This window comes from Engraulis encrasicolus, chromosome 10, assembly GCF_034702125.1.
Source record: "Engraulis encrasicolus isolate BLACKSEA-1 chromosome 10, IST_EnEncr_1.0, whole genome shotgun sequence".
Lineage (NCBI taxonomy): Eukaryota > Metazoa > Chordata > Actinopteri > Clupeiformes > Engraulidae > Engraulis > Engraulis encrasicolus.
Window position 1 is genome coordinate 4,238,940 of NC_085866.1, and position 22,484 is coordinate 4,261,423.

The window sequence follows — 22,484 nt, forward strand, 5'->3', positions numbered from 1 at the left end:
CCACTGCCGATGCCGATGAGAAGTTGAAGGTACCGTAACTAACCATGCAAATAAAAAATCCCTGCTGTCCCTTACAAAAGAAATCATAGGCCTAGCCTATGTATTGCTAAAGCGTAACGGAAAACAACAACCAAAAAAGTAGGCCCAATTTAGATCATTTTGGAGAAGAAGGGAATTATTGAAGAATTTGGGAAAATTGTAAGTGTATGTGAAAGTTGAAAAAAAAAGATTTTTTTCTCACTTCTTTTGACTTAGGACAGATCTGAAACGCCTGGGTCTGACCGACTTTTAATATGACACATTTTTCTGAATTTCACCGGAAGTTAACCCATGATCACAGGAAGTGGGAACTAGTTCGTTTCGTACGATTGCACGCTTTTAGTTGCAATGGATGTTGGTGAGCTCTTGAATTATCAGGTATTTATCGATAATTGTGCGAATATGCATGCTGTTTCTGACATTTATATTTCTTCCATATTGTGTGGATGTGAGAACATTTCCCGAACGTAGTTAATGCTGCTGGTTAGGCTGTGTTGGTGGAACACAGGATACATCAGGATACTGTTTACCTCTCATTCCAACATCTGTGCCCTTTTCTCTCACACACAACGCCTTTTATATATTTGTTATCTCAAACAGTGGGCAAGTAATTATATTCTTTCAGTTGCATGAGTTTAAGAGTATTACAGTTAGCCTTTAAGTAGTTGAAAGAGCACCATCATTCGGGACACATTTCTATGTTGCTCATCCATTCATAAAGCACTCTGCCACACGTTTAAAGTTATGTTGTAAACTTATATTAGATTAGAAATAATATGCCAGTCATTTTAGTATGTGCAGTTTCAGTAAATACTTATAGGTGCTCATTGAAAGCAGCATATACTGAATGGTAATTAATTGAGATATTTCCCAACTTAGGCTACTAAATTACATAGGCCTACTATAGGCCTATAAATGGCATACAAACATGACATACAAGTCATAGACTAGAAAAATGACAATATGAATATGAACTGCCAAATTGAAAGACATTCTTCATATATGTGGTGTAACAAGGCACAAAAAGTTGACATGATATTGTGAATACCAGTTTTTCCACTGTGTGCAGTGACTTAGAAAAGATAATTTTGCAACTGTAGAATGAAACACAATGATTGGTTGCATGTCCACTTAAAAGTTACATTCATATGTCTGCCTTGTCCCAATTCATTTGCTACCATTACATATTTCCACACATACACATCCTAACCATGTAACATAACATGTGTTTTCCCCCAGCCCGACCGCGGGGCCAAGCGACCAAGGGAGGAGGATGGAGATGAGGCACGGAGTAAAACCAAGGCCAGCCGAGACGCCGCCAGACTGCAGCAGATGATTGCAGAGGCCGAGGGGGACGAGCAGGAAGTGGACAGAGACACGATCCTGGAGAAGCTTCTGGATCATGAGGAGGAGACTGATGTATGTGTTGGATTTAAATGCTATGCTGTTGTAGTGCAAAAGAAACTGGCTCTTCAGAAAAGAGGGTGTATAGAGAATGATAGATGATAATCCTTTGCCACAACACAACAGTTTTTCCCTATTTGTTGTGTTCAATCTTATCAAGTTGAAGATGCTTCTTGTGGAGTAGTCATGAAGTTGGAAGTTGGACTTCGACTTCCAAATCGAAATCTGGCATTTGTGATGATTTTGAAATTCAATCAAGACCATTACTATTCAGTCAGAGCTGAACAATACTTGTGTAAATGAGCTACTAAAACCATATATGATATTGCTAATGCAGAACATTATTACTGCTTTTTTCACAGGTTGAACCAGTGGATGAAAGTTCTTTGAAAAAAATGATTCTGACTTTTGAGAAGAGGTCTTACAAAAACCAGGAGCTACGAATCAAGTTCCCAGACAACCCTGAAAAGTAAGTTTTCATTCATTATCAACAATTGTTCTTGTAATTTCAATTCCCAGTTAGATTTTTTTGTGCAGGTGTACAAAAAAGTGCAACTATGTGTCGACCTCTGTCCTAATTTTTATTCACTATATTCAGTTGGTCAGGTTTTCTATTGATGATCAGAGCACAGTATTGTTCACACCTCCTCTGCCTTGCCTCGTCTTGTGTTCTAGGTTCATGGAGACCGAGTTGGATTTGAATGATGTTCTTCAGGAGATGCATGTGATCGCCACCATGCCGGACCTCTACCACCTTCTGGTGGAGCTGAACGCAGTCCACTCCCTACTGGGCCTCCTCAGCCACGAGAACACAGATATCCTTTAAGCATGTTTGGAAATACGTACTCTAGCGAAGAGAATGTCTAAGTGGAAAGATTCCTTTGAAAGATTCTAAAAGGAAAGATTGAAAAAATACGTGCAAACATACTCACACATGTGCAACCGACCCAAGATTCAGACCAGCTTGCTATGGTGAAGTTAAATCCTAACCTCATGAGAAATTTTCATTTAGTTGATGTGGACATTCTTAATAGAACGGTACAAAGTCTTAGCTCCTCTACATCTGACTTAGATATTTTACCAACAGCCTTCTTCAAATCCATCTTAAATCTAATATCATCAGATGTACTTCAGATCATCAACACCTCACTACAAACAGGCATATTCCCAGGCTGTCTGAAAGAAGCAGTTGTGAAACCCTTACTGAAAAAGAACAACCTGGATGCACTGGTACTAAACAACTATAGGCCCATATCCAATCTACCATTCATGGGTAAAATAATAGAGAAAATTGTTTTTAACCAATTAACTGCTTTTCTAATCTCTAATAGCTATTTTGATAAGTTTCAATCAGGTTTCCGTGCCTACCACAGCACTGAAACAGCTCTTATTAAAGTTATGAATGACATAAGATTGAATTCTGATGCTGGCAAATCATCCGTCTTGGTACTTCTTGATTTGAGTGCTGCTTTCGATACAGTTAATCATTCTATACTACTACATAGACTGGAACACTGGGTTGGCTTTACGGGCATAGTGATCGACTGGTTAAAATCGTACTTACAACAAAGAAGTTTTTTTGTCGCCATTGGAAGACATACTTCATCACCAATGTCTCTGGATTGTGGGGTCCCCCAGGGCTCCATTCTGGGACCACTACTGTTCAATCTGTATATGTTGCCACTGGGACACATTATCGAGAATAACTCCATAAATTACCATAGCTATGCGGATGATACCCAGCTCTACTTATCTATGTCCCCAAATGACTATACCCCCCTTGAATCACTCTATCATTGCATGGACCAAATTAACAAATGGATGTCTCACAATTTCCTCCAGCTGAACACAGATAAAACTGAAGTAATTATATTTGGGAAAAGAGAGGAGAGACAAAAGATTGCTACTATCCTTGAAACGAAGGGACTGAAAGCAAGGGAAACAGTTAAAAATCTTGGGGTCCTCATTGACAGTGACCTAAACTTCAACAGTCACATGAAAGCTATTACTAAGTCTGCATTTTATCACATAAAAAACGTCTCTAAATTTAGGGGCCTGATGTCTAAACATGATCTGGAGAAGCTAATACATGCCTTTATTTCTAGTAAAGTTGATTACTGTAACAGTCTTTTTACTGGCCTCCCCAATAAAACCATTAAACAGCTTCAACTTGTACAAAACGCAGCTGCAAGGGTTCTTACAAAGACAAGGAAGTTCGACCACATTACTCCAATTTTAAGATCGCTGCATTGGCTCCCAGTAAGCTACAGAATTGATTTTAAGGCTATGCTACTTGTGTTTAAATCACTAAATGGAATGGGACCCACATATCTACTGGATATGTTTCAGCTGTATGCACCAACTAGGTCACTAAGGTCAACGGAGAAGAATTTGCTGGTGATTCCAAAAGTCAAAACAAAGTGTGGAGAGGCAGCCTTTAGCTTCTATGCTTCAAAGCTTTGGAACCAGCTTCCAGATGACATAAAAAATGCACCCACTATTGATAGCTTTAAATCTAGACTCAAGACAAAGCTGTTCTCAGATGCTTTCCCCTAGCTTAAATTACTTATTCTTATTATTTTTATTTTTTATTTAATTTGTTTCATTTTATTTTATTTTATTATTATTTTTACCTTATGTTTTATCTTAATGTTTTTAAATGCTTTTTGACTCTAATTCATTTCCTTCTTTCTTCCCTGTTTCCTTTCATTTACATTTGTTAACTTTGTGAAGCACATTGAGTTGCACCTGTGTATGAAATGCGCTATATAAATAAACTTGCCTTGCCTTGCCTTGCCTTAAGTGCTTTCAATTCAGGGGCAGCCATGGTGTAGTGCTTAAGGAGATGGGTTTTAGATCAGAGGGTTGTAGGTTCAAATCCCACCCTTCCACTCCCTACCGGACTTCATGGCTGAGGTCCCCTTGAGCAAGGCACCAAACCCCACATTGCTCCAGGGCCTGTAACCAATACCCTTTAAATGACTGTAAATCACTTTGGATAAAAGCGTTACCTGTAGCTAAATGTAATGTAATGTAGTGTAATGTAATGTAATGTAATTCGGAAACCATTTGAAACTCACTCCCTCAGGACATCTTGGCAGTACTGTGAGGGCATTACTTCAATCCTCCTTTCCCACTGTTCTTCCTTGACTGTGTCATCACATATTTCGATTGCAGTCGTGGATCTATTGCAAGAATTAACAGACATCGATACTCTTCATGAGAGTGAGGAGGGAGCGGAGATCCTGATCGATGCTTTGGTAAGTCATTCAGGGAGACTGGCGGAACACTGGGAGCTCTATGATGTGTGTAACGTCTGTGTTTTTTTCTGTATTGATGTATGTATGTTACTGGACACCTTAATTTCCCTCGGGATTAATAAATGATACACTACTCTACTCTATGCACTGGGGAAGATCTCTCGGTTTGCTTACAATCAGACTTCCTCTTCTTTGTAGTTTTGGTACAAATGCTCGTGTAGTCTACTACTGTACATCATGTATTGACTTCCAAAGTCTTGTTAGCAATCAAAAGAAACTTTTCATTCAACTTTTGACTTCATTTGGTTAAATAAGTGATGATAAATAAGTTAGGTGCTTGGTACAAAATGTGTATGTGTTGTACTGTTTCCTGTAGTTGGAGGGGCAGGTGGTGGCTTTGCTAGTCCAGAACATGGAACGCCTCAACGAGCAGGTGAAGGAGGAGGCAGATGGAGTCTACAACACTTTGGGTGAGTTGCAGCTCATTTTAGTGTGCCTTTTTTACATTCATGGTATGTAATTTAAACATATGCAAATTAGAAATCATGTACAGTGAGTCCAATATGTATTTGATCCCTTGCTGATTTTGCCGGTTTTCCCACTAATAAAGACATGATCAGTCTATAAATTTATGATAATGTGTATTCAAACATGGAGAGACAGAATATCAAAAAGAAATTCCAGAAAATAACTTATAACTAATAACTAATATATTTTAATTTATTTGTAATTAATTTAGGCAAATAAGTATTTGACCCCTCTAGCGAAAGAAGATAAAATGCTTTGTGGCAAAGCCCTAGTTGTCTAGCACTGAGGTCAGATGCTTCTTTTAGTTGATGACGATGTTTGTGGATATAGTAGAAAATATTTTTTCCCATTTTTCTTTGCAGATTATCTCTAAAATATTAATAGTTTGTAGCTGTAGCTAGGCAAATGGGAGGTTCGGTTCCCTCCATAGAATTACTATAGGGTTAATATTTGGAGACTGTCTATGCCACTTCATGACTTTAATATGCTTCTTATTGAGCCACTCCTTCGTTGCTTTGACTGTATGTTGTGCATTATTGACATGTTGGGAGATCCAAAAATGGCCCACCCTTCAGTGTAGTAGTGGAGGGAAGGACGTTTGCACTCAGGATTGCACATTACATGTCTCCCTCCATCCATTCGTTGACGATGTGAAGTTGTCCTGTGCCTTGGCCAGACAAACACCCTCAAACCATAATGATACCACTTTCATGCATGATAGTGAGGAGGGTGTTCTTGGGATCATAGACAGCAGTTCTCTTTCTCAAAACACATTGAATTGTGTTAATGCTAAACAGCTTGATTTTGGTTTCATCTGACTACAGCACCTCCTTATCATATCCTAAACCAGTCTGATGTCCGTTGGCAAACCTCAGGTGGGACTGCACAGGATCCTTTTGATGTAGAGGTACCGTGTGTGCACTACAGGATTTTAAACCTCTGTGGCATTAAGTGCTACCAGTAGTTTTCTCAGTGATTTTGGTCCCAGTAGCTTTGATATCATTGTCTAGTTCATCGCGTACAGGTCTAGGGTGCTTTCTTTCTGTTCTCATGATTATGAAATCCCTAAAAAAGGTCAAATCCTGTATTGAACCCCAGGCAGGCTGATGGATTGTCATTTTGTATTCCTCACAATATGGAAGAAATGCATCAACAGTTGGGTCATTAATACCCAGTCTCTTTCTTGTGGCTTTGCAGCGCATTTAGTCTTTGTTCAGGCCTAAAATCTTGTCCCTGATATCATTTGACCGCTCTTTGGTCTTTCCCATGCTGGTGAGGTAGGAGTGTGACTGATTCACTCATACTATGGACTGATTCTGCTGATTCAATGTGTCGTTTATGCATGTTAGTATGTACAGGTGTCTTTAATTCAGATGACAAGTTGATCGGAAGTGCCCATCTGGTCTGTGGGCCCGGAACTGTTATCAGTTGGCAGGGGATCAAATACTTATTTTGCTCGATGAAATGGAAATAAATTAATATATATTCTCTTAAGTTAATTTCTGGATTTTCTTTTTGATATTCTGTCTCTCCATATTAGAATACATATTATCATAACATTTATTGACTGATCATGTGTTTGTTAGTAGGCAAACCAACAAAATCAGCAAGGGATCAAATACTTATTCGACTCACTGTACCAGTGTTAATTTCGTCAACCATGACTATGACTAAAATATTTTGTCAATGCCCTTTTCTGATTTTCGTAATTTAGACTAAGACTAAGACTAAATTGGGAAGGCAATGACTAAAATATGACTAAGACTAAAATTGATTTTCGTCATTGTGACTAAGACTAAGACTAAATTTTAAAAAGCTGACGAAATTAACACTGGTATTAAATAAAATACAGAAAAAGAGAACCAGTGTGTGAAGAAGTTTTATTCTGTACAGTGTGATTATGTTAAAAAGAGAAGCAGTGTGCGGAGAAGGTTTATTCTCTAGAGTCAATGATATATGTTAAAAGTGTGTGGAGAAGTTCTGTAATGTACAGTGTTGACTAAAATGACGAAAATGACTAAAAATTGACTAAGACTAAAATTGATTTTCGTCATTTAGACTAAGACTAAGACTAAATTGGGAAGGCAATGACTTAAATATGACTAAGACTAAAATTGATTTTCGTCATTGTGACTAAGACTACGACTAAATCAAAAAAAGCTGACAAAATTAACACTGCACTGTACTAATGTCAGTAACTAAGTCAGTAACTTCCATTCCCAAGTTAATAGTGATTAATAGTTAATAGTTATCTCAGTTGAAAGCCATTTAGCAGCTTTTGTAGTTGGGCTAAGTTGAAATGTCAGTGTGGTCCCACTGTTATCCTTTTCTGACTAGTAAGAAGTCGTGGAAATGACTTACTTTAACAAGGAGGAAAATAATCATTATTATAATTATTTCATTTATTTTGATTTTGAAGTTCCAGGATTATAATGCTAATATTCATTTTTTGCAGCCATCATTGAAAACATGGCAGAATTCAGACCAGGCCTGTGCACAGAAGCTGCCCAGCAGGGACTGATGCAGTGGCTTCTGAAGAGAATAAAGGTATTATTACAACACAACACAGGTTTTTATAAAGTTTCAAGTGTTTGGCATTTCATCACATACATTTCAACTTTTAATATGAACTTCTGAATTGTGTTGTTCTCTAGGTGAAGATGCCATTTGATGCCAACAAGCTTTACTGCAGTGAAATCTTGGCCATTTTACTCCAAAACCATGATGGTATGACTACTTTCTCTATTTATATCATACATTTGCCGTTTGTCCTGGGATTATTTTGAATATTTTAAGGATGATATTCTAGTTACAGCTAAAAAGCTGGAATGTGACGTATAGAATGTGAAATATTTATAATCGCACCATGTCCAGAGTTGTCTTTTTCAGGACTATTATTTGTGTGTGTGCGTACACCTTCTCAATTGAACCCATGACAATTGACGCCGTATAGCAGCCTCCATAGCTGGTGTGTGGATGTGGGAATGTTTATGTGTATTTTGAAAGCGCTTTGAGTCGACTTCATAGTCGTGTGGTGTGTGCAGTAGTAGTGTGCGCTATATAAATACATATATTGTGTGTTCAAAGGGCCAAGAGGTCTATTGGGAGAGTGTGACGGTATTGACGTACTTCTTCAGCAGCTCTCTGTAAGTACTCTGTACAACCCGTCTACATTCTGTGTGTGTGTTTGTAAGTGTTAAAGCGCCACGACCTGTGTGCGCGTGTGTGTGTGTGTGTGTGTGTGTGTGTGTGTGTGTGTGTGTATATATCCATGTAGCTGTGTAAGCGCCTGTTGTGTGTGTATCCATGTAGTTGTTTAAGCGTCCCTTATGTTGGCATCTTTGTGTCTCTCTGCGTGTAGGTGTTTAAGCGCCTGTTGTGTGTGTGTCAGTGTAGGTGTTTAAGATGCTGTTGTGTGTGTCTATCCGTGTAGGTGTTTAAGCACCTGTTGTGTGTGTGTCAGTGTAGGTGTTTAAGCGCCTATTGTGTGTGTCTCTCTCTGTGTAGGTGTTTAAGCGCCTGTTGTGTGTGTGTCAGTGTAGGTGTGTAAGCGCCTGTTGTGTGTGTCAGTGTAGGTGTGTAAGCGCCTGTTGTGTGTGTCAGTGTAGGTGTGTAAGCGCCTGTTGTGTGTGTCTCTCTGTGTAGGTGTTTAAGCGCCACAACCCGTCCACCCCTGAGGAACAGGAGATGATGGAGAACCTGTTTGGGGCCCTCTGCTCCTGCCTCATGCTGGGGGCCAATCGCGATCGCTTCCTCAAGGGGGAGGGGCTACAGCTCATGAACCTCATGCTCAGGTGGGTAGACATCTGCTGTGCACTGTACCGTACTGTAGATTATACGTAATTAAACTGTGTACTGAACCGTACTGTAGATTATACTTAATTACTTAATTTAGTCATCTGCTGTGGACTGTACCGTACTGTAGATTATACTTAAATAAACTGTGTAATGTACCGTACTGTACAATGTGTACAATTTTCATTGTCTAGTACCACAAATTAGTCAAAATAAACATAAATGTAAGGTTACCATGAACACATGCTCAGGTAGTTATCTACTGTGTACTGCACTGTACTGTACTGTACTCTACAGATTATTCTCATTACTTCAGCCAAGGAGGTTATGTTTTCCATCACGTTGGTTTGTTTGTCTGTCAGTAGGATAACTCAAAAGGTTATGAAACAATTTTGTTGGAAATGACAAAAGGAACAAGTGATTAAATTTTGGTGGTGATCCGGATCCAGGATTTAAAAAAAAAAGATTCTTCACCATTTCGGGATAGGGTGAATTTTGAGTACATTTTTACAAGTCCAATGTAAAGTAAATGCATCTGGTGTATTGATATAAGAAAAAAAGTCAATTTTATTACCTTTTTTAGGGAGAAAAAGATGTCTCGTGCTGGTGCGTTGAAGGTGTTGGACCACAGTATGATGGGACCGGAGGGACACGACAACTGCCACAAGTTTGTTGACATCCTGGGACTCCGCACCGTCTTCCCGCTCTTCATGAAGACCCCCAAGAAGATGAAGAAGGCAGGAATATCAGAAAAGGAGCACGAAGGTGGGCGTTGAGCACATGACACATGCATGGATGTAGCTTAAGGGGGGCCGGTGGCTGAAGCATAAAATGACATCAAGTCAAGGAAATGGCAAAATACATTTAAAAAATAAAAATAAATGTAAAAAATTTAAACGTAGTGATATTTTAAATGTTTTGATTAAAATACACGCTAGTATGAAATTAATATGAATCCTATTATATTTTTGTAAGACACAATAATAATAATAATGTAAACTCCTAAATACCCAACGACGGTACTATTTAGGATCAGGAACACTTCTGCTCTGGACTGTAGAAAAGATTTCATTTCATCCTATTTCCAATACCGCAATTAAACAGAGTCTCAGTCGAAAGACTCTCTAGGTCCAATGTAATTATGTGATTGCACTTAATTACTATATTACTGTTATAAAATGATTAGTCTACCAATCCTTGTTACGTCTGGGTTCAGCTAGTTAAGGGTTCATTTCGTTGGTGCTCCATCAGCGCGCGACTTTTGGTTATTTGAGGGCCCAGACCTGCACGTAAGTCGTTAAGGAATGAGACAGAGGTCATGGTGCCAGGATGGTATTACAGCTATTAAAAGAGGTGTTTCCTCCGTGTCCCGCGACTGATCGACTGCCTCAGGTTAAGGCTACACGGCCCAAAAGAGATGCAATCGCCCCGCTCATACGTCCCAGTTTTCATGACATATTTCACCCCCAGGTAAACACCATTGATGTCGGATCCAAATCTTAGTTGGTCCAAAGTGTGTGTGCCTCGCTCCATCCACAGGGAATGAGCCTTACTGCCGAATTACCAATAACCAGAACAATAAACATATGCATAGACCAAACGGAATTCTTCCCCAGATTTGTATGAAATTTTATTAGCAGACAAAACCTACTGTGTCAGCAATACGATTACGAACAGAATACAATGTTGAAAGAAGCCAATGCACTACCTAAATTAAGGGGAAAATACTACGTGAATTGAGGTTCACGGGAGCCCTTTACCGGGTTTCGACTCAAAGATTTGATCATTACATCAAAGTTTAATACTTGGTCGCCTCGTGGGACGACCGCAGCCAGGGACCAATGAGCAATCAGTTACCTGAACATGGGCAGTCCTAACGCCAAGGGGTTTGGCTTGGGAACTTTAGCTTCTAGCCAAGTTGTACTCAAATCCTAAAATACTACATTTTTATTACATTACCTAAAACAATTACAAGACCGAGACCTGTTCACCACCCAAAGTATTTCCATCAGATTGATACCAAACACATCATAGGAATTCTCAATACAACATGTTAAGCGTTTACTACACATATCAATACATTTGGCCCACGTCTCTCCTGGGCACGTGGTATTCCTGTGCACGCGCAACAACTGGATACCTCCCTCACCTAAGGGTCGAGTTTCTCACCCCGGAGGGGGCGAGTTTGAACAGCTGGCGTCTCCGCACAGAGGGTATTGTCTTGCTGTGCGTCCTTGTGATTCAAACGTCAGATAGGCAAAGTTTGTCTTTGTAATTTAAAGATAGCAAAAACAGTAAATAAACACATGAATGGCAGAAAAGCAACGAAACGTGAGATCCTTCAGGAACCCGTAGGTAATGATTATGAGGATGAAGATGAGGATGACGATGATGTCAGTGGTCATAGAACAGTCAAGACAGTGGGGGGGATTACAATAATAATGTCAAACTCCGCTTATGGACACATGTAAAAACACTTTAATCAATCTCGTTATCCATGATATATTGTTAATAACTTTCAATAATGTTTTTGTCATACAGAACATGTGTGTTCCATCATCTCCTCAATGTTACGGAATTTGAAAGCCCAGCAAAGATCAAGGCTGCTGAGCAAGTTCACTGAGAATGACTGTGAAAAAGTAAGTAATGTCTTGATATTAAGTTATACCCTACTATTACGGTACTTATCCAGTCATCCCGTTTTTGTTTTTTGCTTCTTTGTTCTTTCAAATTAATTCAAGGCATATGCAAATTGCTGTGTGATTAGTTTCTTACAAAAAGTGTTCCAAATCCACATGGAACATTCAATTAAAATCTGTTTCACTGAGATTAAAACTTGTTAGGCATCGTACGATGCAGTGCACATGTCAGCCTTAATCTAATGGTTAAAGATCAGCTGTGTGTGACTGTGAATGTGCTCTACTGTTCCCTTCAGGTCGACCGGCTGATGGAGATCCACTTCAAATACTTGGAAGCTGTACAGCAGGCAGACAAGAGGATTGAAGGAGAGAAACATGTAAGAACTCAGAATACTGATAATTTTCATTCATCTTCTCTATGAGTGTGTGTGAATGGATGAATGTGAGGCATATAATGTGAAACTCTTTGAGTGCTCCAAGGAGTGGAAAGGTGCTATATAAATGCTGTCCGTTTACCATTTTACCATTCTCTATACCTTTACATTTACCATGGGAAAGGTGCAGTTTCTGACAGGCTGCTATGATCTGATCAGTGGCATTACTTCTTCAAAATCTACATGAAGGAAGATGCCCAGCTATGTCCAGATGTTTGGGTAGTTGGTTTTCTGTTCAAATGGTTGCAAGGTCTTGCCTCCTTTACCTTTCTCTACACCTCCATCAATAGCTGAAACCACCCAACCTGGTATTGCTCCATAAAGTGAAACAAATACCCTGAGCCGATGGCAATGACCATCACTAGGGTTTTGTGGGTGCACTCTGACTGTCATACCAACAGACCTGGTTCTTTGTTGTAGAGGTCAGAGCCCCAGTTTGGTAACCCAGAAGGTCTGGGTTCGAGTCCCAGCAGGGCAACTGTACTCCCCTTTACTATATTTAGTAATGAGCGTCAGTTAATGTAATACATGTATAATGTGATGAAACTCAAAAAAACTAAAAATAGGTTTTGTAAAAGTGTGGTGCCTGTTCCTGTTCACCCCAGGACATAGTGTTCAGAGAGAGATCCTGGATGAGTTGTACTCCTCTTGCTCAATATATCTACTATATGAAGGAAGAGGATCCACAAAAAGCAAACCAGTTTTTGGCTACCCATGGATGACACAACCACTGTAGCGGTTCATAGCTTCTGCACGTGACTTTGACCAGGTTTAATAAAAGTGTGCAATGCCTCTTGCTGTTCACCTCAGGACATCGTGCGTCAGGGGGAGATCCTGGACGAGGGCATGGAGGACGAGTTCTACCTGCGGCGTCTGGACGCCGGCCTGTTCGTACTGCAGCTCATCTGCTACATCATGGTGGAGATCTGCAGTGCAGGCATCTCACAGGTATGTAAAGACCTTCCTCTTTCGAGAGGACCTACTGCACTAATGCCTGAGCTGGCCTAGCCCCAGGGCAGACTCTTGACATGATTTGTGTGTGTGGGTGTGTGTGTGTGTACTCTTTATTTTTTAAAAAAAACAAAAAAAACGTACCCCTCTTTGCAACTGCACTTGTTGTTCTGTATATTTCCTGTGCACTTTGTATTTGCTTGTGATGTTGGCTATGATTATGTTCTCTTTTGAAAGTCGCTTGGTTGTAAAGCGTCTGCATGCTATGTTTAATTCTGAGCTATTTTACCAAAAGACTGTAGTAGACATGGTGTTTAGATCTGCAGTGCAGGGACCTCACAGGTATGCTTAGGAGCCAGTTTCCGAAAAGACTTACAATAGATTTGACACATGGGGTTCTTTTTTCTAATATGCGGACTCCCGTCCCCCCCTTGCCTGCTTTTGCCCTCGGGATGACGTCACCAAGGACAGAAGTTTAATTTAATATCTTGTAAAAGCGCAATGCTAAGCTTTTCTCATTTGCAATCGGTATGGTGGATGAAGACGCTTTGTGGCTAGACTGATAGCTGGTAAACTTGGCTTTCTCAACGGAGGCGGGCCAGGCGTCAGCGAAACGCGGGGCCACACGCACAGGTCGAGGACGGGTGTCCGCCGCTTATGGGAAAGAACTCAGTGTTTCTTTGAGCCCATCACAGACTGAGAGTGCGTCTTAATATGCGACCTTGCCTCCTCCACTTGCGCTTGTCTCCTCGCCCCGCCTCCTGGCCCCTCCTCCGTGGAGAAAACGATAAAGTTTCCCTGTTGTCAGCCTAGCCACAACAACTTTTGAGGGACTGTTTTTCATTCACCATTCATTCACCATACCAATTGCAAATGAGAAAAAGACTTTACTATTGAGCTTTTGCAAGATATTGAAATATAATGCTGTTGTCAGTGATGTCATCATGACGAGAAGCAAGTGGAGGAGGCAAGGTCTCATATTAAAACGCACTCGAGAATGGGGTGTGATGGGATAGCCATGGTGTAATGGCTAGGGGCGCTGGGACTGTAGATCACAGGAGTTGCAGGTTCAATCCCCCATCCTTACCAATCCCTTCATGGCTGAAGTGCCCTTGAGCAAGTCACCTATCCTCTCACTGCTCCAGGGACTGTTGCCAATACCCAGTAAATATCTGTGAATGGCTTTGGGCGATCAGCAGCCATGTTTAATGTAATGTAATCAATCCAAATGCAATGTTTTCCAGGTGCAACAGCGAGTCTACCAGATCCTGAACTTGAGAGGAGGGTCTACCAAAGTTGTCAGACACATCATGCGAGGTGAGTTTATAGTTATAGCTCTCGTGTGTGTCTATAAACACAGCCATCTAACAACCTAGAGTCTACGTACTAACATAGTCTTGACTGGTGTAGTTACTTCTAATGTTGTTAATGGCAAATTATAGTTTGTGCAGTAGGGCTGCCTGCTTGATGAAAAAAAAAACAATTAAACGTACCATGGAATGGGTACATTGTGCCTATTACAATACAATACAATACAAATACAATACAACCTGTATTTATACAGTGCAATATCACAACTATTGTGCATCTTTGTGCCATGTAGTGTCATTACAGCACAATCAACTCTCCTAAATACTAATGCAGAGAGGGCAATGACATATTTGTGTTGTCTTCAGACTATCACTGGCAAACGTTTAAGCCTAAATGTTATGACAAACATTACATGGTTTAATTACTTATTTAAAAAAATGTTTTTATTTACAGAATATGCAGAAAACATGGGCAACAAGAGCAGCGAGGAGAACGCACAGACTGAACAACGGAGGATACTGGACCTCGTAGAGAACTTCTGATTTAGGCCTACCAGCGATATTCAGACCCTTATTAGGGCTCCTGGAATTATATTTGATTTTTTATTCCTGTCCCTTCCGTTGTGTTCTTATCTGTTAGTGTGAATAAAACATGCTTTGTATTTAGAAACACCTGGATGGGTTTTTTTTTTTATTATTTAAATCACTGAATAACTTGACTACTGTCCTCAATTCACTCACTGTATACTCTGTACACTGATTTTTACAAGAAGACAAATATTATACAATAATATACACATTATCCTTACAGTTTAGTTCTTTAGCCTTCTTTAGCCACAGTTACGGCACAGTCAAGGACCAAGGCACCCTAATATTCACATTGTATGAATGTCATACACTATTTCCTGTTTCCTCCATTTTAAATTCTTCCAGTAGCTTCATCACGTTGGATGAATATTCGTTTTTCTGGCGCCCCATTCCACTGAGGTTAACAGGCAGCAGGTCCTCATGGGGGGGCGGGTATGTGTAGGGACAATACTGCTCACACAGGGTGAACCAAACCACATCAGGATCCTTCGCAATCAAACACTGGAAAACACTGAAATGGAGGGGGAAAAACAGCACGATATTAATAAATGCATGACTGAGCAATTCCTGTCCCAAATAATACAGAGGTTCGAGAACTGCTCAAAATTCATAAAAGGGTCATCTGAGTTACATCATTTAGGTGGTCAAAGGGTTAAAGGTTCAAATCCCACCCTACACCTCCATTAATGGCTAAAGTGCCCTTGTGAAAGGCACCTAATTCAGCATTGGTCCAGGGCGTGGTCCCAAGTCACTTTGAATTAAGGGTCAGCTAAGTGTAATGTAATGTGATCATTTAGGCTGCACTTACCTGCAGCCGGCTTCTTGAAGTTTTGGTGGTTGTAAGGCACTCAAGTATGGCAAACAGGCGTCAGTCACCAAGAATACATCTGACTCCGCTGCATGAGGGGGGGAAAACAAAACACTCAATTCTTAACATTTACAACACAAGAATATCAGAAACGTAAGACGGTAGATGAGTGCTATTTTTCAATGCTGTGATTCAGACAGATGGACAAAATACCAGCAGTCTAGTACTTTCTTTCTTTAAAAAAAAAATTAAAAAAAAAATGTTGGGGTCTTTTTCGACCTTATTGACAGGACGGTATGAGAGGTGGACAGGAAGTGAATGGGGAGAGAGACGGGGAGGGGTCTGCAAATGACCCGGACCGGGAATCGAACCCGGGTCAGCCGCATGGCAGACGAGTGCCCTACTGGTTGGCCACGGCAGGGCCCTACTACTTCTTTCATAATCAAATGCAGTGTTCATTTTTATTCAGATGAAATCAGAATGGCAGCTGGGCTTATCAAAAGACAACATGTTGTTCAACATACCAAATATTAAAGTTGCGTCAAGACAAGGGCAAGTGATGATGCTTAGATGCATACCTAGATCCAGGGAGACGCACAGAGAGCCGAGGCCCTGGAGGTAGGTCAGCTGCCTCTTGAAGTTGAGGGTTTGGGTGTAGTGAGGGCCCGTCTTCATGCTGGTTAGCGCTTGCTTGGTCAAGAAGGCAGCCACAGTTGGTATCACTGATTTGGACACTCGTTTCCTCAGGAAGTCGGTACAGACCTCTCCCAGAGAGCAAAGAACCTGAAGAATGGAAAACCAAAGTCATTAAAATGAGACCTAACAAAATTCAAGTAATTTTCATCATTGACTGTCATTGACATTAATTCATTGACTGATGACATGCCAACAGAAGTTCAATTTCGGATAAAAGGACAATGAAGAATATCCTCTGTGTTTCTGCACAATACACCATAATTGTCTTTCACAATTTAGGATGATTTCTTCCGGTGGATATGGAATATTATGTAGGTATACAATAAACATAGGCTGGTACCTTAAATGCCTGGGGGACAATAAAGGGATCTTCATCATTGAGACGGCGCTCCAGCACTGGCCAGCAGCGATGCACCATCGGTAACAACTGGTCCTTACATTCACTCATCACACGCACACCCAGCTCCAGCATGTCCAGAACCTGCCATGTAAAAAAACAACAACAACAAAAATTATTAAAATAATCTAACCTGGCTCTCATGATGAACGTGGCCCCATAAAACAGAAGACAGCAGAGATGGGACCAAGTCACTGATTTGCAAGTCACAATTTGTAAGTCTCAAGTCCTGCCAATCAAGTCCGAGTCAAGTCACAAGTTAAGACATATTTGACCAAGTAAAGTCCAAGTCGTACCCAAGTCAACTCTCGAGTCAATAGCGTACAAGTCAAGTCACAAATCATTCCTAATATTGCCAAGTCAAGTCTCAAGTCAAGTCATTTGTGACTCAGGTTTGACTCAAGTCCAAGTCACAAGTCCACCGCTCTGGAAGGAAGTGCACAAAAAGTAGCTCACGAAGCTGAGCAGAAACGCACAGATCTGGCAAGACTAACCAGGCTATAAATCATCCGTGTGGACATGAATGGGTGAATGTATACCAGTCAGTGTGTGTGTGTGAGTGTTGCTGTACTAATAGAGACACACTGACCATATAAAGACATTTATTCATTTAATTATTTATGACGTTAACGGCATATAAGAAAGACAGGACTAAACCACACTGTTTACATCAATGTTCATGTCAAATTTGAGGAGGTGATTAGTGGTGGTAACTTTATATTATCTGCCATCAGGAACTTCAAAGGGAATACTTGGCCTTAACATAAAGAATGAACAGTAGAGTAGTAGAGTAGCGTAGAGTAACTTTGCTGATCCCCGGGGGGTATTTAAGATGCCAAGTAGCTTACGTAAATACACATAATGTCCACATGGACATTTCAAGACACATTTAACACAGGTAAATAGTCAGAAAGGGAAAATAAAAACATAAAACAATGTTAACAAAAAGAATGCTAAATACAGTACCTTGAGCCGCAGTCTGAGGCTAGGGAGGGAGAGCAGGTGGATGCATCTCTCCATCACATCTTTGGCGATGGTGACGTGCGGAGGCAGATCCACCTCCATCTCAACATCTACATCAGGGGCTGCATTCTCTTCCATCGGGGATGGAACGTCTTTTCCTAAAATGGGAAAAAGCAGTGTCAGGCATATTAAATATAATAATATTAATTTCCATAATATAATATCCCAAAATGACATTATTATTCTTAAAAAGGGCTAGTATCTCATGTTATTCCACTTGACATGTATCAAAGTCATTGATGACTAATGAAGAAAGCCACTGGCACTGGTCAATTACTCTCCCCACCAACCTGGCGGGTCGGGAATCGAACCAGCAACCTTTGGGCTACAAGTCTGATGCCCTAACAGCTTACAGATGACTACCCACACCTAGACACTGCAATATTACAGCATCATGATACAAACATGTATAAGTGTTGGACACTATGCAAAATAAAACATTAGCAAACCTTGTTCATCTTCAACATTCTCACTCTCCACGATGCCTTCAGCCAGTTCTGTTTGTGTTCGATATTCCAGCAAGAATTTTCTAGCATCAAAGACATCTTTGTTTTCTGTTTCTGGTGAACTTTCTTCCTTCTTGTTGCTGGAGACTACTCTTGCTGAAGTAAGAGAAAGAAAAAAAAACATCAGTAAGAAAGATTGGCTGTATTGCCATTCAAAGGCAAAGAACAGTAACTGCATATTTTGTCAACCTCGAGTTTATGGTCCTTCATAACACTTCTAACTTGTGACTAGGGGTCGACCGATACAGGTTTTTTAATGGCCGATGCGATACCGATTTTTTTCCCCATCACCCTTGGCCGATACCCCATTTCCGATACCCGATATTTGGGGCCGATATGGGTTAAAAAAGGTTAAAAAATGACAAATATTCCAGGTCTCAAGTTAAAAATAAACATTCCTTTAACATTATCAAACTGTGGTAGAACTTGTAACATTTAAAAACCCACTCTAACAATCAAGTAATGTTTAACAATCAAGTAATACAAAAATAAAGTGTCTTGGTGCTTTAAAAAAAAAACAGAATGACATAAAATTATAAATATTGTGATTCGGCCAAAACCACACGCGTATCGGCCGATACCATCCAATACACTTAAAAATGCAAATATCGGCCCGATACCGATACCGCTATCGGTCTATCCTTACTTGTGACAAAGCCTTATTGTCCAAATGTGTCCCGTTTTAGGGATATCGCTATGTCACATATCCAGTAACTACAATATCCAACCAAATGCCAATTCTTTGAGCGTCTTTTTCTTCAGTTTCAATGTTGGCGCATTTAGTGCACTTTGCCTTTGTAGGGCAGTGTAGCTCATTCAACTCAATCAAGTAACGCCACCTTAGTGAAGGAGACTAACTCACCCACTCCTATTGATAATAATAACAATAATAGGTAACATTTTATTTTAATGGTTCACTATTACAGTGGATCTACCACATTAGGTACAGTGTAATAACCAGTGTAACAATATTAAATACCATGTAATACCAGTGTAATACCATGTACCAACCCTAACCCTAGATGTAAGTACAAAATTGGTACATGGTGTTACATGGTATTAAATATTGTTACACTGGTTATTACACTGTACCTAATGTGGTAGATCCACTGTAATAGTGAACCATTAAAATAAAGTGTAACCCAATAATAACATAATAACTCACCCACTCCTTTCATGACCGCATGAAGCACCTCCAGAAACTCTGAAGCTCTGTTGTCATGGTGAAGGTCGACGGCCGTCAGTACATCTTGAACGACGTCCAGCACCAGAGGCAGCAGGCTCGCATCCGAATGGGTCACCATGGCAGCGAACACCCTCGGGGCGTGTGATTGGACACTGGGCCTCCCGAGGTGGAGCGAGATGTCGTTCAACAGGTAGTCTGCGTTCCTGTTGATCAGCTGAATTAGAGAGTCATAGCCACACACCTGGCAAATCGAGGCCAAGGTACTGACGGCTGACTGGCTAACGAGTAACGACTTGTCTCCTACTTTCTCCAGCACAGCATAGAGCACTGTCTTCAAAAATGGGTCAAAGGCAGGTCCAAGGACTCTCGAGAAAACTCCAATTCCTTCCAACTGAAGGCATATCTGCCATATGTTACTGTTCAACTGCTTCAGACCTTGAGCTGTTGCTGTACATGACTCACTGGGATATTGGGACACTGCTAATAATGAAGTCTGACGCTGACGGCTTTCATCTTGTTCATCTGAATGGTCATGGCTGGTGGGCAATTGCCAGTTCTCTGCGCTAATATATTCTTCAATGACTAAAGATATAACTGGCGCCAACTCCAAGTGGCTTCTTATGGCCGTTGCTGGCTTCAGGTCGATCTTCAGGTCAGTGCCAACAGCCCCAGCGATGATCTCGTTTAGCACCAGGACCGACTGCTTGCGGTACATGGAGGACTCTCGATACAGATCAAGGAAATGGTCCACAAGGATGTTGAGGTTTCCATAGTAACCCAGCATCTGACAAATCTCCCTGATCACGGAATGGATCTTGTCATCTGTGAAGTAGAGGAAGTCTTTCTTCACTATGTTTGCCTCGTCGTAGGCTTCTGGCTTGTCTTGAACCACCACCACTGGAAAGTTTTTCTCTTCCACGATTCGCACGTTAGTCACGTCCATCTCCAATACCAGCATCATGGCCTTAGAGATGCGGTTAAGGTGAACAGCTGAATTCAACACCACTTCTACACTGGGCCCAAGGACCTTCAGATATCCCAGAAAAACTCTGAGGACAAAAAGCTTGCGTTGATCATCGGACGCTTTCATGAGCTGTGGCAAGGAGGTGGACAACGCGTGAAGCTTTTCCGAGAGGATGTCAGTAAAGGCCACACGCCCTGCTGTGTCACTTTCACTTTGAGAAATCTTTTGTAAGGCCTTACTTGCTTTTTCCCTCACAGAGATGTCTTCGTCATTAACCGCTCCGACCAGAGCTTCAAGGAAAGAACCTGTGCACTCCGAAAGGGAACTTGAACACCTGGTCAACAGGTATTCGCACATGCTTACCATCTCCAGCCTCACTTTCCAATGCTGATGGCCGGAAATACAGGAGATGATTTTCTGGAAAACCATAGAAAGTCTCTGAGAGGTTTCCTTGGTCCAATTCGAACTTCTATGAACTTCTAACTCCCCCAATTTCCCAGGTTGCCTTGGTGGTGCTTTGGTTGATGATGATGATGATGATGCTGCTTTGGCAGTCTCCTGGTTGGCAAGTTCTGCATCGTCCATCACAGCACCTATAATTCTGTACAGTGCTCTGGTAGCCCTCGTTATCACTGCATGGCCCGACATCGTGTTGTGGCATATGACCTGGCTCAATGTCCTTGACGCCCCTGGCAGAAAAGAGGCCAGCGCGTTCCCAAGTGCGTAGCTCTCCTGCTTGTTGGGAATTACGTGATCTTCTGGACAGTCGCACTGGAAGGCCAGAGACAGGAGACATTTCAGTGCCGCCGTTTGGACTCCGCGAGCGGCACGCTCCTCTTGGACCAGAGCCAGAAGCAGCGACATGGCCGCACCAAGAGTAGGCAGCATGGACAGCTCGTACAGTTTAAACACCACATCTCCATAGGCTGCGTGGAGCAGGTTATTCATACACTTCAAAACCGATGACTTCAGCTCTTCTGAGACCGGTGCTGGCTTCCCAGGGTCTTCTGGGATGGAGATACACATGCAGAAGTCTGTGAAGAGGTTTTGCAACGACTCCCAGCTGCTCACGGTGGTCTTCTCCAGGACGTAGCCCACCGTGTCCATCACGGCCAGGACGAGGTTCTCCTGCTTTGGTCCGGGGACCTTGAGGACGAAGCGCAGCGGGAACAGGACATAGTCCTGAATCTGCTGCAAGGCCTCGTCGCTGACCGTGTGCAGATTCTTCTGCAAGATCTTCACGTTTGAGATTGTGGGCGCCCGAGTCAACGTCACACAGCTTGGGCGGAGGAAGGCGAAAGCCTCCTTAGGGTTGTCTATTTGTGTCATCCTCTTTAGAAATACAAGAGCTTGTTCCAATCTGTAGGTAGAAAGAAGTGGTTGTTGGTTATTATTCAGTACGTACATTGCAGAGTTGTATAAAGTAGAAGTGCTCTTGCAGATGTAATTACAACACTAGTGGTATGATGATATTACAAAGTTGAAACCATATACATATGATGTAATATCATACCACTTGTGTTGTTGTAATTACACATGTAAGAGTAAATCTACTTTATACAACTCTGGCATGTTGCTTAAAAATTACCCTCATGAAAACCTCTTTGCTCGGCTCCACTAATAGATTCATTCAGGGATAAAATCAGAGCTCTCTTGGCTACCCCAGGCCAGGGATACATCAGGGCGTCAGTGAGTGCAGACCATTTGGGTACACTCTGACTGACGCTGTCATAACATCAACATTTTTTCAATACTTGTAGCTATTGGGAACAAAATATGACAACATATCACTGCATTCCGTCTGAAATGACATCTTCACAACACAAGAAGTGCATAAAACTATTGCCCACATGGAGACCAGTGATGGAATGATGATGAATTCAGGCTCTTTGAAGCAGAATGAAAGAAGATAGTTGACCGGTTGATTTGGTAATGGAGTGCGTGCGTGCTGAACTC

At 41.2% G+C, this 22,484-nt stretch overlaps 2 protein-coding genes across 3 annotated transcripts in view; one reads left to right on the plus strand and one right to left on the minus strand.

Moving 5' to 3' along the window:
• Positions 1 to 337: 337 nt before the first annotated feature.
• ctnnbl1 (catenin, beta like 1) overlaps positions 338 to 22,484 on the plus strand; it is a 93,758-nt gene continuing 71,611 nt past the window's right edge. Inside the window, exons 1-16 of one of the 2 annotated variants that reach the window (XM_063207894.1) lie at positions 338 to 417; positions 1,279 to 1,458; positions 1,806 to 1,912; positions 2,119 to 2,258; positions 4,606 to 4,703; positions 5,080 to 5,173; positions 7,687 to 7,778; positions 7,886 to 7,958; positions 8,319 to 8,377; positions 8,877 to 9,025; positions 9,610 to 9,791; positions 11,568 to 11,665; positions 11,962 to 12,042; positions 12,910 to 13,047; positions 14,295 to 14,367; positions 14,815 to 14,899. In XM_063207894.1, the coding sequence (XP_063063964.1) occupies positions 388 to 417; positions 1,279 to 1,458; positions 1,806 to 1,912; positions 2,119 to 2,258; positions 4,606 to 4,703; positions 5,080 to 5,173; positions 7,687 to 7,778; positions 7,886 to 7,958; positions 8,319 to 8,377; positions 8,877 to 9,025; positions 9,610 to 9,791; positions 11,568 to 11,665; positions 11,962 to 12,042; positions 12,910 to 13,047; positions 14,295 to 14,367; positions 14,815 to 14,899 (1,679 nt within the window). In that variant the 5' untranslated portion in view covers positions 338 to 387. Of the gene's footprint in view, positions 418 to 1,278; positions 1,459 to 1,805; positions 1,913 to 2,118; positions 2,259 to 4,605; positions 4,704 to 5,079; positions 5,174 to 7,686; positions 7,779 to 7,885; positions 7,959 to 8,318; positions 8,378 to 8,876; positions 9,026 to 9,609; positions 9,792 to 11,567; positions 11,666 to 11,961; positions 12,043 to 12,909; positions 13,048 to 14,294; positions 14,368 to 14,814; positions 15,033 to 22,484 lie in introns of those variants that run through there. The other variant, XM_063207893.1, reaches the window with a different exon arrangement.
• On the minus strand, positions 15,129 to 21,888 carry tti1 (TELO2 interacting protein 1). The gene is made up of 7 exons (XM_063207889.1): positions 19,544 to 21,888; positions 18,322 to 18,474; positions 17,816 to 17,970; positions 16,793 to 16,933; positions 16,335 to 16,539; positions 15,757 to 15,844; positions 15,129 to 15,459 (listed from the first exon to the last, which is right to left on the minus strand). The coding sequence occupies exons 1-7, from the start codon at positions 21,855 to 21,857 to the stop codon at positions 15,252 to 15,254; spliced, it is 3,264 nt and encodes a 1,087-aa protein (XP_063063959.1). The 5' UTR covers positions 21,858 to 21,888; the 3' UTR covers positions 15,129 to 15,251.